This window comes from Panthera uncia (assembly GCF_023721935.1).
Source record: "Panthera uncia isolate 11264 chromosome B3 unlocalized genomic scaffold, Puncia_PCG_1.0 HiC_scaffold_1, whole genome shotgun sequence".
Taxonomy (NCBI): domain Eukaryota; kingdom Metazoa; phylum Chordata; class Mammalia; order Carnivora; family Felidae; genus Panthera; species Panthera uncia.
The window spans coordinates 116,463,150-116,478,343 of NW_026057582.1; the positions used below are offsets into that span (position 1 = coordinate 116,463,150).

At 44.2% G+C, this 15,194-nt stretch overlaps 1 protein-coding gene across 1 annotated transcript in view; it reads left to right on the top strand.

Moving 5' to 3' along the window:
• Positions 1–14,075, top strand: part of HERC2 (HECT and RLD domain containing E3 ubiquitin protein ligase 2) — a 263,428-nt gene extending 249,353 nt beyond the window's left edge. Inside the window, exons 82-91 of the mRNA XM_049614147.1 lie at positions 129–316; positions 829–1,026; positions 3,814–3,897; positions 8,049–8,190; positions 8,355–8,549; positions 9,434–9,546; positions 10,159–10,349; positions 11,252–11,357; positions 11,746–11,958; positions 13,054–14,075. Coding sequence (XP_049470104.1) covers positions 129–316; positions 829–1,026; positions 3,814–3,897; positions 8,049–8,190; positions 8,355–8,549; positions 9,434–9,546; positions 10,159–10,349; positions 11,252–11,357; positions 11,746–11,958; positions 13,054–13,326 — 1,703 coding nt within the window. The 3' untranslated portion in view covers positions 13,327–14,075. The remainder of the gene's footprint in view (positions 1–128; positions 317–828; positions 1,027–3,813; positions 3,898–8,048; positions 8,191–8,354; positions 8,550–9,433; positions 9,547–10,158; positions 10,350–11,251; positions 11,358–11,745; positions 11,959–13,053) is intronic.
• Positions 14,076–15,194: the final 1,119 nt, after the last annotated feature.

A 15,194-nucleotide genomic window follows, 5' to 3' on the forward strand; every position in this document is an offset into this window, starting at 1 on the left:
GTTGACATTCAGACAGCTGACCACCAGCACCATTTGAAGGGAGAGATGATTGTGATGGGAAGATGGTAGAGGTTGTGCATTCACTGGTCCTAGTATACAAGTTCTTGTTCTAAATCCACTTCATTTAGGTGAAGTTTATACGTGGGGCGACAATGATGAGGGACAACTGGGAGATGGAACCACAAATGCTATCCAGAGGCCTCGGTTGGTAGCTGCCCTTCAGGGTAAGAAGGTCAACCGGGTGGCCTGCGGCTCAGCACACACCCTTGCCTGGTCAACCAGCAAGCCTGCCAGTGCTGGGAAGCTGCCTGCACAGGTTCGTACTGGTTGGGCTGGGTGGGCTAGGAGGTATACAAGTAGTGACAGAGTTACTATCTGTATATTGAATTATGCATGTAAGTAAGCCACACTCACATTTCATTTTCCATTGTATATTTACACAGGTGTTCCACTGAAAATAATTCAGGTTAATATTCACATTAACCAACATTGTCCATATATCCATGTGTCACCTTCATTCTAAATCTTATAAACTGTACAAAACCATTCTGATAGTACAAGCTGCACACTTTCCTTAGTAAATGTATTTCTATAGACTAATTTTTAGCATTTTCCTTGGTTCACATTACTTGGCTCAAGCAGTCAAACTGGCCAGAATATTATTCTAAAACCAATAAAGTTTTTCACATCAGACTCTGAAGTCTCAGTGATTCCTTGTTTTTGAAAAAAAAAAAAACCAAAAAACACTTTTTCAGAATTCATCTACAAACTGTGACTTATCTGTGCATTTGACACCTAAGTTGATTTAATGTAGTTTCAACATTTCAGGTTCCCATGGAATACAATCACTTGCAGGAAATCCCCATAATAGCACTGCGGAACCGGCTGCTGCTTCTGCATCACATCTCAGAGCTCTTCTGCCCCTGTATCCCCATGTTCGACCTGGAGGGCTCTCTGGATGAAACTGGACATGGGCCTTCTGTGGGGTTTGACACTCTACGAGGAATTCTGATATCCCAGGGAAAGGTACTCTTGTAGCAATCTTTGCTATAGGCAAAACTGGTATTTTCAGTAAAATTTAATCCAACAAAAATTCGCAAATTGGGAGTAGACAGAATACAGTTTATTCAGCAGAGACTCATTGTTGAGTACCTGCTATATGCCAGGCTCTGTTCTGGGTGCTCAGAATATATCAGTGAAAAGCAGACAAAAATTTCTTCTCTTTTGGAGCTTACATTAAAAATTAATAGTGTGGTGCGTTATTTCCCTGTTGTAATCTCTGCTTGCTAACTCTCCCCTTTAAGGGGTGGGGTGGTTTGCAAAACTAAGCCTCGTTCTTGCCCATGTTCTCTGCTTACCTAGCCATGAGGCATTATGGCAAATCTCCACTGGCAGCAGGAAGGATAAATGAGATAATTTCTTCCCCAGGGATGTCCAGCAGAGGGTGCCAGATATTATACATCATTTAGATAGAAATTCAATATCAGGATATGTAGAGATTCCTAGTCAAAGGATAATTTGTGAATAGAATCATGAAGGAGGGCATCTAAAAATCACTGGACATATTTTGACCCGTTGACATTTGTAATAATTTGAGCTTTTTAGAAATAGGATGCCTGATTCAGGAGTTAAGAGTTTCCCATTACTGGACATCAAGTTTCTGGCAAGTAGGTTGGCAGGATGTTCTAAAAGAACCATTGTGTGGTAGGGGTAATATTTGTGTAGAAAAAAGCATAGAGGTCAGATTGAGAACTCCTAATTCTGAAAAGCCTATGATTCTGAGACCTATTTTGTAACTTATTTTGTTATCAAAGATTACGGTCCCTTTTTTTTTTTTTTTTTTTAATAATAAAATCTGTATTATTTGGAGTCCTATCCAAACAGATTTATTCTTTTTTAAGAATAGCTTTGTTTGCACTTAGCTGGAGGGGACTGGTCCACACATTTTATTTTCATGTGTGGCTTAGAGACAAGTGGACATTGATAAGGATTGTAGTAATGTAAGATCTCTCTGATGATGGGGAAGAGGAAAAAGTTGTATGCAGTTAACATTGATAAGAAACTTAACTTCAACCATTTTTTTTTAAATTTTTTTTTTTAACGTTTATTTATTTTTGAGACAGAGAGAGACCGAGCATGAACAGGGGAGGGGCAGGAAGAGAGGGAGACACAGAATCCGAAACAGGCTCCAGGCTCTGAGCTGTCAGCACAGAGCCTGATGCGGGGCTCGAACTCACAGACCGTGAGATCATGACCTGAGCCGAAGTCGGACGCTTAACCGACTGAGCCACCCAGGTGCCCCAACTTCAACCATTTTTTAATAATAAAAAGTAACAAATTGATCCCTTTTACCATTTTTTAAAAATCTATCAGAGTGGAGATGATAATAGGCAGCTAGGAAAAAGCCTTTCCTCATAGGGAGACAACCAAGTGAGAGGCAGGATGGATCCCACATGGATTGCATGAGTGTTCTGCAGGCTGTGAGCACAGGGGCAGGACAGCAGGAGCACTGAAGGAGTCTGGCAGGCAACTTCAGTGGCAGAGAATGTGTAATCAGCCTCTATTTTGGTCCTGGGTGAGAAAGGATTACATCTGCTGGAAAATTTGGGAAATGCGTGTTGGTGGTGACCATGGAACATTATTACCAGTATGCAATTCAGAGCACAGAAGAGAGAGCATCATAGGAGACCCCTGCTGGATCAGGCCATCAGAGAAGGGAAATGCATGTCCCTGTGGAGGAGGAGCTGTCCTTGACTCTGGGCAGAGCAGTCAGGAAAGCAGAGGTCAGGCGGGATGGAGGACAAAACTAGCTGGTAGGTGTTGTACAAGGGTGCATGGTGATGGGTGCACCTATGCGAGCCCCTGTGTGGCGTAGGGTGCCCTGTGAAAGTCCCTTTATGGTAATGGGTGGACCGCTGTGAGGTGTGATGGGTCTGTCTCTGTGGGCTGGTTGCCTCTATGACACTCTTACTTGACTCTCTCTACCTCTGAGGCCTCATCTTTGGGCTGCTTAGGGCTCTTGCCCTTCCTGCTTTCAGAGGTTGGAGTTCTGACCTGGGAGAGGGACCTGGATACTCTTGTAGGTACCTTGTGCTCCCCCAACCATGCTATCTGTGGACAACGGCAGAGTTATCCACTTGGCAGAGACTTGGGACTCCCATCGCTCCTATCTCGTTTGTGTCTCTTGAGTCTCCTTCCCTACCCCTGTGCTCACTGGTGCTGCCGGTGCCCTGGTCCATATGAGTATGGCAAGCCTACCTGTACGTGGGTGTCATTGGGCCCCAGTATTCAGGTTTCTGTCAGTGTATGGTACCTATATGTTTCCTCCTTCACTGGTCTCTCATTCTCACCCCAAGCCTGGATCAACATACAGGACTCCCTGGCCCTGCTGCTGGTTTGTGGTTTTGTCACAACAGTGACACTGAGGCATAGTGTTTAATGTCAGTCCTGCCACGAGTGGACTTGTGGTCTGTCTGGGAGACCTTGGCTTTTCTAGTTAATCCTCAGGGCCTGGCCTGAGTCCCAAGTCAGAGCAGATATGTGCCAGACTCTGGCCCTCCCCACCCTGTGCCCAGAGCATGGTGGGCTTCTCTTGCCTCCAGATGGGGGGCAGAGAGCACAGGTGGGCCTCTGCATAGGCTGTGCCTCTGGCACCACCTCACAATTTGGAAAAGAAGAGTTTGTAATTACTGTTCTTAAGAAAATTTGACTTTTAGGAGAGAATATTTAAAACAAAACTATGACATGATTTATCTATGGATAATAATATTTCCTATGTCAGATTCTAAATTTTGTCTATCCATCATATTTTAGGAGGCAGCTTTCCGTAAAGTAGTACAAGCAACTATGGTGCGAGATCGCCAGCATGGGCCTGTGGTAGAGTTGAACCGAATTCAGGTAACAAGTGGAAATTGTTCTGAGTCTGACACTTCTCAGATAAGATGGTTTTGTGGTTGGGAGTTGTGGCTCCACAGCCTGGGGGAACAGCAAACTTTCTCTTGTGCCCTTGCCTTAGAGAGCAAGGTATTACCTGTCTATGGTGTCCTGTGGTGCTGAGCTTTTTAGTTGGGAATGTAAATTGTTTTGTTTGTAACAGAAGTAAGAAAGATTTATTTCAGATAATCCAGAAGCATGCATACAGATAAGCAAAGAGGGGTAAAAATGACCCATATTTCCACCACATGGCGATAATTACTGCTGACACTTGGAGGTGTGTTTGTATGTTTGTTATAACTGAAACTGGGTGCCTCTCTTTTGTAACTTGCTATTTTTTCCCCCTGAAAACACTGTAAGCACCTCTCCTTGCAATACAGTGGGAGTGTGGGATTATTTTTGCTGACCAGCTACCCCATGTTCTCTTGGTTTTTCTGTGCAGGAGGCTAGAAAACCATGCCCACTTTTCTGGAATACAGCTGTGCTACTCATCACAGCCCCAACTACAAGTGTATCTTCAGTTGCCCTTCTTGGGTTAGGTTCTGAGAAGGAGGTTAGGTCAGAGGCCCTCCATGCATCAAATTGTATGTGGGGACAGTCCCCATACCCACCAGTCTCACACCCTTCCTGGCTCTGATAGCTTTCTTTGCCCACTTAATAGACCAGAATCACTAATACTGTTCTCTAGTAATGAATAAATGAAAAGTAGACCATCTCTGAATTAATACTGCTGCCAAGTATAGATAAGCTTACAATTTAAAAAATTAACTGGATACCAGAGGAGCTCCAGTACTGATTATGGTATTGTGTGGTACTTGACATTTAACATGCAAATGAATTGGGCCCCACCTCTTGGAACAGAAACAGAGAGTTATGAAGAACAAATTCTTTGTTCCTTTATATTAACACATGATTTCTACCCTGGTGTTGGTTATATGACTAGACATTTCTCCAGAGTTGTACTTGGGGGCATTTTGAATTAAGACACAAACTCTTATCGTTTGTTGGAGAACACATGTGACCACACTGATGGATGTGGTCCCTTCACTGACGTCAGACTGTTTAATGCTAAGCTCTAGGTCAGTCAGCCTACTCTACAAACAAATGGGCTGTTTAATTAGGTTCATGAAAAAGGTTTTATTTCCGCACCTTGGAGGATCATTTTGGTTTGCTCTACATTATTAGGTCTTAAACACTAAAGTTCATAAGTGAGGAAAGCTCACCTAACAGATTGTTGGGCATTCCTAGATCGTATGCATGCCCTAGCCACATATAGGTGCCTGATCAGGGTCAGTGACCTGATACAGGTGGTCAAATCTGGGGCTTTTGGCATCATTGAACCTTGCTTACCTGGAACCCAAGTTAGGTGTGCCTTTTCTATCTTTCCCTTACCTCAGATTTTGCACTCATCATGTTTGGATGCCTCTTTCCTTCTAGTCTTTATATTCTAGCACAATGCCTTGTGTTATGAAAATGTTCAGTACGTGTTTGAAAAAAACAGAATGGATAAAGGGCAAATTAATATTAGCATTTTTAAAAGGCACATAAACAACTTTCAATGCAGCATGCCATGCTACTCCAGTTATACCCAGTGACCTTCTGGTACCAGAGCCAGATCTTTTTCAATTCAGAGTTCATACTTCCATCCTGAAGCTGGAAAGATCTTCCACAAAGATAGACATAGAATTGTTTTTCTGATCAAAAATAGAGTACAGGATGAGAGTGGAAGGTATTCCACGAATCCAAGTTGAACTCAAGATACCAGTTGATCCAGAAAGGTGGTATCAACCATCCTGTGGTCAAAGGATGCTCCTGGCATCAGCTTCCTCCCATGGGGATGCCACTGTAGATATTCTCATATTGTCTGTGCAAAGTGTTCTGGAGACACTAAAACATAGGCGTGTTCCTGGAGGGTTTTCTTTGTTTGAATTTGATTTAGTTTTATAACAGAATCTGAAAATCAGCGTGCATAAAAATTTTTAATTTAAAATTTATTACAGAATTAATGCATACTCATTTCTGAAAATTTAGAAAATTCAGATTAAAGGCAGTTAAAATGACCTATATTTCTACTGTCCAGAAGTAGCCACTGGTATACAGGTGCATCCATGCAGAGTCATAGCTGTCTTATCATAGCCATTTCCTTCAGAGGAGCCAAAAGCATCAGCCTCTGTTAACTGGTATTATGAATGGAGGTGATGTGACATTCACAATGGGAAGCTGGGTCTGTGGCTTGTTCCTTATGAACAGACACACCTCTCTTCCTTTCTTTAGCACAGTTTCCATCAGGGATTTGGGTACCTTAAAGAACTGCTGTGAGGTTTAAATAAAATCACATCTGTGAACATAGAGCCAAATGTGTGGCACACACAGAAAATTTCATTCCTTAGGAGTCTGTTATCGTTAGTGTTATTATTTATAAGTCTTGTTTATGGTTATTTGTGTGTGAGAATTAGCTATTTATTTTAAAAATTTTTTTTAACGTTTGTTCATTTTTGAGAGATGGAGGGAGACAGAGCGTGAGTGGGGAAGGGGCAGAGAGAGAGGGAGACATAGAATCCAAAGCAGGCTCCAAGGCTCTGAGCTGTCAGCACAGAGCTGACGCAGGGCTCGAACTCACGAACCATGAGATCATGACCCGAGCTGAAGTTGGACACCTAACCGACTGAGCCACCCAGGTGCTCCAAGAATTAGCTATTTAAACTCACCTTAGAACTCATTAAGAAGTTAAGGATTGTAAGAGTTTAGCTGGAGGAGGCAACAGAAAAGTGCATTTTCAAGATCATTTTTTCTTAACTTTTCATTTTGCAATTATTTCAGACTGAGCTTCTCAGGTGATTCTGAAGCACAGCATAGCTAGCAAAGCTGTAGGGTTACTGAGTCCATACCAGGTGAGGGCCTTAAGGGCTCTTGGTCTGATCTGTTTGAAAATCTTAGATTGGGGGCACCTGGGTGGCTCAGTCGGTTAAGCGTCCGACTTTGGCTCAGGTCATGATCTCATGGTTTGTGGGTTCGAGCCCTGCATCGGGCTCTGTGCTGACAGCTCAGAGCCTGGAGCCTGTTTCAGATTCTGTGTCTCCCTCTCTCTGTGCCCCTCCCCCACTCACGCTCTGTCTCCCTCTGTCTCAAAAATAAATAAACGTTAAAAAAAATTAAAAAAAAAAAAAAAGAAAATCTTAGATTAGGATGAGAAATAAAGATAGGAAAAGTGATTGGGGGAAATGCAGTGACCCAAGGGTTGGAGTAGGATATGTGCAGGTGAGTAAGGGAGGGGAGCAGGGTTCTGTTCTGGCTGAGATAGTGGCTCCAGGTTTGGGTTCATAGTGCTGATAGTCTGCTAAGGAGAGCTGCTTTTGGAGCTCCTGGCATCTTATTCATGGAGGCCAAAGCAGAGCGGTAAAGTGGTTGGCCATAGTTAAGTTATGAAATGTGTGGATGAATCAGATTGTAGTTACCCCACCAGGTGCCACCACTCTGTGTGAATGACCAATGAGGTTTGTGATTTCTTGAAGGAATGTTTACTTAGACACCACCAGTCCTGAGGGGTGCTGGGCTGTGGCAATGTGCTGCAGGCATTTGGGTGACCAGAGGCCATGCCTCCCATGATTATAGCAGAGCTTCTTTTGGCACAGCTGTCCAGCAGGCATCCTGTGCACGAGGCCTGAGCAGGTAAACATGTGTCGAGTGAGGGGAAAGGAGTGTGAAACCAGTCTTTGAGGTCCTCAGAAGGTTTGTGTGCAGGAAGTTAGAGACATGAGGTCCCTCTTGGGGGGAGGAGGGAGAATCATAGAGAAATGAGGTATGGCTTAGTCTAGAAGCTCTTCCACCTTGTACAGATGTGTTTTGTGGGTTTTGCTTTGTTTTGTTGGGTGATCACAGCAGCATCTGAGTGCTGCTGGCTGTGGACTCCATTCATGACAGCTCTTTAGGTCTGGTAGCAGAGTGCTGGCTGGACTTCTACTCTGGTGACCAAGGCAGAGGAAAAAAAAGGGTAACAGGAGGGGTAAGTGGCTATAGGGCTCATTATTGCCTAGGGCTGGTTGGCTGTGGAAGATAGAAGCTGTGTCCTTTCTGCTGCTGCAGCTGTTTCATATTTCTTTCTTTCTCCTCTGTAGGTCAAACGTTCAAGGAGTAAAGGTGGCCTAGCAGGCCCCGACGGGACCAAGTCTGTCTTTGGGCAGATGTGTGCTAAGATGAGCTCGTTTAGTCCTGACAGCCTCCTCCTCCCCCACCGTGTCTGGAAAGTCAAGTTTGTGGGTAAGAACTTGCATGCACTGCAGACCTGTGGTCCTGAGGGTTGTCAGTCTGAACACAGGCATTAGTGCAATGGGCATTACAAGGAGAGCTGAGAAGCCCAGCTGGCTGCACCCTGTGGGGTTTGCTGGGGTGACTATGAATTACTGATTCTCTTTTCTTTCAAGGTGAATCTGTGGATGACTGTGGTGGTGGCTACAGTGAGTCCATAGCTGAGATCTGTGAAGAACTGCAGAATGGACTCACCCCCCTTCTGATCGTGACGCCCAATGGTAGAGATGAGTCAGGTGCCAACCGTGACTGCTACCTGTTCAGCCCGGCCGCTAGGGCGCCCGTGCACACCAACATGTTCCGCTTTCTGGGTGAGCCTACTCACACAGGCATCGTGTGACTGTGTGTGCCTTAGTTAGCTTAATGTCTACTGTGTCTTGGGAATCACAGATATTTTGAGTACTGTCTTAGCTTTTTTGATGTGTACCTGCAGGGACATGCAGAACCCAGCCATCATTTGCTGGGTGCTAAGGGGCAGAAAGTGTCTTTGGCACTCAGAAGATCTGAAATTTCATATTTCTGTAGTTTAAATGTATCTGAAACTTGGAATCAGATCTGAGGGGATTTTGGTAGTTGGCCAGTCCCTTCCTCCTTTTGCATTAAGTATTTGTGCTGAGTGCTCCTGTTGCTGCCTGTACTTCTCCAGCCATTGCACCTACCTTCCTTGAGAAACTCCAGCTTTTGTTTTGTCATCAAAGGAACGGGGATTGGCCTCTGTGTGGTTTATATCCGTTGGTGGAAAGAGGAGGAGAATTAGAAACTCTCCCATAGGAATAAAAGGAACAAAGGAAATAATGAATTTAGAATAGGACAAAATGTTTTAAGGATGGACCTAACTTGGGGTGCCTGGGTAGCTCATTTGGTTGAGTGTCTAACTTTGGCTGAGGTCATGATCTCATGGTTCATGAGTTCGAGTCCCACATCGGGCTTGCTGCTGTCAGCACAGAGCCTGCTTCAGATCCTCTGTTCCCTTCTCTCTTTGCCTCTCTCTCTCTTTTTTTCTTTCTCAAAAATAAATAAACATTTAAAAAAAAAAAAAAAAGGATGGACCTAAGTCTCCATGAATTTGGGTAGCACTGGGTTAGAAGGCACTGAGGCCCCAGTGTAGAGCTAGTCTCTACTGTGTTGTTGATTGAACTAGCTGTTTCATCATTGATTTCAAGTATCTACTGTCACTTGTGCTTTGAATGAGCAGGTGTGTTACTAGGCATTGCTATCCGGACTGGGAGTCCCTTGAGCCTCAACCTGGCTGAGCCTGTTTGGAAGCAGCTGGCTGGGATGAGCCTCACCATTGCAGACCTCAGCGAGGTAACCACCAGGAAGGTGGGGATGGGGAAATATGACACTTTGTGTACCTGATACAGAGTACAGGGGGTGCCTCAGGCTGCAGACTACCTTCTGGTAGCAAAGAAGGTCTATGGATATGAGGCCAGTTTGCTGCCATAACTTGGTAGACCATCTGTTTTGTGGTGCTTTGCAACTTGAAATCTTGTCAGATAATAATGTTCACCATTTTTCCTGTGGAGGAGGGGAGCTTGTGAGTGGCTGAGTGGTGGCTCCAACTTTCAGTGGGGGAGACATGACTGACCAACCACAGCCAGCATCCTCCCATTGGCCATCCTTCCCTTGGTACCATGACTGTAGGGTGAGATTCATCTCCATCCAGTGGCTGTTGCTCTCTTATTGGTTAATTTTAAGGACTTCCTTGAATTACCAGTTCTTTCCTCAGCTCCCTGGGTGAAGTACTTTCTCACTGCTGGTCTCTGTTATTTCCTGGCGTGTACAGTGCACCAACAGCTTGAGGTATGCCCAGTGCAGACTGAGGCCCCCTTGTGGCTGAGTGTCTCAGGTGTGAACTGCAGTCAGAGGTGTAGGAAAGAGCCAGACTTAACATGTCGGCTCCCTTTTTTCCCTTAAAAGGTTGATAAAGATTTTATCCCTGGGCTGATGTACATCCGTGACAATGAAGCCACCTCAGAGGAGTTTGAGGCCATGAGCCTGCCCTTCACTGTGCCAAGTGCAAGTGGTCAGGACATCCAGCTGAGCTCCAAGTACACACACATCACCCTGGACAACCGTGCAGAGTATGTTCGGCTGGCAATAAACTACAGGTGTGTGGTCATCTATCCTCCATTGTTTTGATTCAGTAAGTAGCAAAAATAGAAAATGGTTTGCTTGGATGGCTGCATTTTTCAGAAATATCATACAGTAAAATGCTAATGGACTTGGTTCCAACTGCTGCTGATCTGTAGTCATCAAAACTTGTTTTGTAATCCGAGTCCGAGTACTCATTATTGCCTGAGATTCCTGGCTCTGACTAGAATACCAAGGTGGATAGAATTGCCCTGTTTTGGGAGCTGTCCGAACAGAGATCACAGGGCCTTTGGGTGCCCATCTGTGATCTGTCAACACTCCTGGGCAGGACTGTGCCTGGCCCCTGCCTGGCCATCACACCAGCATTCTGCGTGGTTGCTGTGCGGCAGGTCCGCAACACCTGCCCTCCCCATATAGCTTCTGCTCATTGCTGCTTCCACCTGACATTACAAATCCATACAGTGTGGTCCTTGGGGACCTCATTCTCCAGAAGCACCTGGCCAGGTGTTGTGGTGAGACTGCATATTGGGTGGACTTTACTTGCTGAGTTCTGCTTGTGAGTGGTCCTGGCAACTGTGCTGTGCTGTCTCTCTGTGTTCATTTCTGCCTTGTGCCCTAACTCACCAGTCATGAGGGCCACAGTATCTGCTTCCAGAGGGTTCTTACTGTTGGTGCTCTGGAGCCTGGTTCTCTGATTATGCATATCTAATTCTGTGTGCAATAAATATTAAGAATTGTGTCTTGGAAGCTGTAGGTAGTTTTTAAAATTATCTTCTATGTGCCAGTGTAGCTGCACTCAGAATGTGATGCCATTTCTATAAGATGCATACCTTGGTCATCTGAGTGGTAAGTCTTGTTATAAGCAGGACAAGATCTGTGTTACCAAAGATAGAAATGCAAAGTGATTTTTCTCTTTCAGACTCCATGAATTTGATGAGCAGGTGGCTGCTGTTCGGGAGGGAATGGCCCGAGTTGTGCCTGTCCCCCTTCTTTCTCTGTTCACTGGATATGAGTTGGAGACAATGGTATGCCCCTAAGTGCTACTGCCCTGGAACTGCCTTTTGCATATTGAGCCACCAAATCAGTGCCACTAGTTAATGTCTTGATTAAATCTTGCCCTTAATTTACATCTGAAGTAGCTCATGCCTGTTGAATGAAGTGAAAACATGTTCAGGAAGCTGGTGTTCCCTGCCTGCCTCTTTCCCTCCCTCACAGCTATCACCCCACACCAGGGTGGAGCACAGGGTCAAGTGCACATCCATCTGAACACACAGGACCTATCCTCCCAGCCATCCACTCCAGCTCTCACAGCCATCCTGCCCCAAACAAGCCTTGGTAGAAAGAAAGAATGATTTGACTCTGTACTGAAGAGTCAAAAGTGTCAACCATCCCTGACAGTGTGTCCTTCTGCAGGTGTGTGGCAGCCCAGATATCCCTCTGCATCTTTTAAAGTCGGTGGCAACGTACAAAGGGATCGAGCCTTCTGCGTCCCTGATCCAGTGGTTCTGGGAGGTGATGGAGTCCTTCTCCAACACAGAGCGTTCCCTCTTCCTTCGCTTTGTGTGGGGCCGGACGAGACTGCCCAGGACCATCGCAGACTTCCGGGGCAGAGACTTTGTCATCCAGGTGCGGTTCCTCCACATCTCGTGGTGTCAGCTGTGGGGGCATGCTCCTTGCACACGATCCTACAGCAGATTAGAAATGGGACTCTCATGTTATATGGTTTTTCTTTCTTCCTGGGAACAAAAGCACACCAAACTTCTTTGATTTGATCACTCAGAATTTTATGACTACAGGATTTAGGTCTCACTTTCTACTTCTGGAAAATTTATCTGGCCACCACAAGAAGATACTGCTATTATGTTAGCACATTTGAGATTTTGAGCACACATGTCATTTAAAGCATATGTCTGATTCTCTGGTTGAATTAGGTAAATTAAGTAACGTTACTTACTGAGAAAAATAAGAGCACCATCAGACTGAGAGCAGGAGTTTTGCTTTGATTTCTAACTCGGTGATCTGATGGCCGGAAATAGGCTCCATTTATCTTCCAGGTCATGGGGACTCAGCTGCCCTCTCTCTCCCTCCTCCATCCTGAGGCACTGAGTATGACTTTCCAGGTAGCAATACCATGGGAGTGGGGAGCTTCCTCAGAGGGCAGATTGGGGTGGAGGGTCCATTCTCTCTGCATGCTTGGAAGGATTTGGGGATGGGTTTCTTCCTGAGCATAGCCTGACTCCAGTCTCTGGCCAGGGTTGCAAAAATAGTTGGAGATCTTTGAGAATACATATAGTTTTTCTCTCCTAAGGTGGGTAATTACTGGATTTCATCCACATGTCTTGCTGGCTTCATAATATCATATCTGTAGTAATTGAAAGGGGGCTAATGGTTCAAGGAGAATTCCCCATGTAAGTGAGTGCTGAGGACGTGCCTTCTGCCTGCCTTGTGCCAGGCCCTTTTTACAGCACTGATTTGTCAAAAGTAGTTGTCACAGTAACCAATTGCTATTTTTGACCATAAGTCCTAGGAATTATTGAGCTGTTCCTTTTAATTTCTAAAATTGACTATAGAGTATATGTTTTCTGATATTTTGTTACTCTTAGCCAAAAATGTTACGATTTTTGTGAGAGTCAAGAATCTAATGAACATAATAAAATACATTTGCAGTTTTATCTGTCCTTGCACACCATCTCTAATTATTTAACATTTTTTCATCAATAGGTATTGGATAAATACAACCCTCCTGACCACTTCCTTCCTGAGTCCTACACCTGCTTCTTTTTGCTGAAGTTGCCTAGGTATTCCTGTAAGCAGGTGCTGGAGGAGAAGCTGAAATATGCCATCCACTTTTGCAAATCAATAGACACAGATGATTACGCTCGCATAGCCCTTACGGGAGAGCCGGCTGCTGATGACAGTAGTGACGACTCGGAGAACGAGGATGTGGATTCATTTGCTTCAGACTCTACACAGGATTATTTAACAGGACACTGAGATAGAGAAATGCCATTCATCGCAAGACACCACGAGACTGAGCAAGAAGGCAGAGCATTACAGTTTAGAGTGCAGGAGGTATAATGTATTTGATGAGAAATATTAGGTCTCTAAAATGCATGGGGGTGGTCAGGGAGACTGATCGCTGGTGATTGAACAATGAATAGAATAATGATTGGGAAATCAGCCCTTGCACGAGGGGCACTATGTGGACACTAACATTTATTTTTGAGACTTAAAAGGGTCTTCTCACCCATAATGCTGCATTACATGTAGGACTTCTGTGTTTACTACAGTGTGTAAATGTTTATATAAATACTGAATTGCAGCATCCCAAAATGAATAAAAAGCCTTTTTACTTGTGGGTGCGATAGACTGTGTTTTTTTCTTTTTTTTCTTTTCAAGTGTTGTGCATTGTCTTGATTGTACATTGGAAATACTGTGTAATGACTAAATCGTATTATAAATACTTCAATATTACCCTGAATTTGTTTATTAAAAGTTTTTTGAACATTAAATGATCAGTATTACTTGAATGCATCCAGAGATTATTTAAATCAAAACCAAAATAAAAAGGCCCTTGGTCTCCCTCTTCTCCCCAGGTGCACATTTTAGCATATACGGTATGTAACTTGAATTGAGGCCTTTCTGTGAGCAGTATCTATGATAGAAGGTATACTATATATAATGCTTGTGTCTTGTATATCCCTAAATTTTAATTCCCTATGAATAAAACATCTGTCACAAAATTATAAGCTGAACTTTCTTACCTGGTTAGACTAGCACTTGGTGGTGTGCTACAACCAAAAAGTAGTCTTTGATATAGCATTAGTTAAAGCCATTCCAATCTAGGTTAGACTTTTTTGGTTACAAAAACCAAAGTCACTCTGGTGATAAAGGAGGAATGGGTATTAGGAGAAAGTTAAGTTTCAAGAGGACTGGCTGGCATTGGGAACTGGGGACCAGGAGCCTTCAGGATCCATTCCCCTGTCCTGCACCCCACCTGTCCTGGTTCCCATTCCCATCTGCCTAGGGTCAGGGGTGTGTTTCTGGTCTAGCCGGCCATGGGGTACTATTTGAGGTGCTTGTTCTAGGGTTGTGTGTATGGCAGGTTCCCTGCAAAGGGAAGGACAGAATAGGGTATGAAAGTTGGCCGACAGGTCTGGTGCACTAGAACTTGAGGTAAACTAGATGTAGGCAAAAGGAGGTATTGTATGTTGGGAGATGATTTCTTTATTCTGGGATACTACGTTTTGCATTAGAAAATCCAAAGAGAGGAAGTTTTTCCAGGAATTTATCCATGATCAAATTGATGAATGCCCAGATTAGTCTTTTATTTTTAACTCAGCTCAAAATCTCCATAATCTGCAAGGTATTTTTTAAATCACCAACCCTTTTGTTGTCAGTCAGCTTTTGCTGCTTAACAAACTACCCCCGAAGTCAGTGGCATACAAGATGCAGCATTTATTTCTCTCATGATCTGGGTTGGCTAGTCTTGGCTAAATGGCTCTAGACAACAGGTAAGGTAGGGCTCTGCTTCACAGATCTTTCTGTCCAGGGCAAGAGAACAAGTGAAAACAGGTGAGGCCTATGCTCAGAACTGAACTTTCACCTCCACCCACATTCTGTGGGCCAAAGCCAACCAAGTATGTGGCCAACCCCAAAACCAGTGGGCTGACAAATGTCTTTTGCCTATAGAATAGCAGTTCTCAGAAAAGTCTTGTTTGAGGATCCCAGGAGGTCTTCCCTTTTCCAGCTATATATCTGCATGAGGCCAAATTTTCTTTATATCCTTCAACTGAAACTATATTGTAATATATGGATGGCAGAAGCAGAAATGGGATTCCAGGTATCTTCTCATAAGCCAG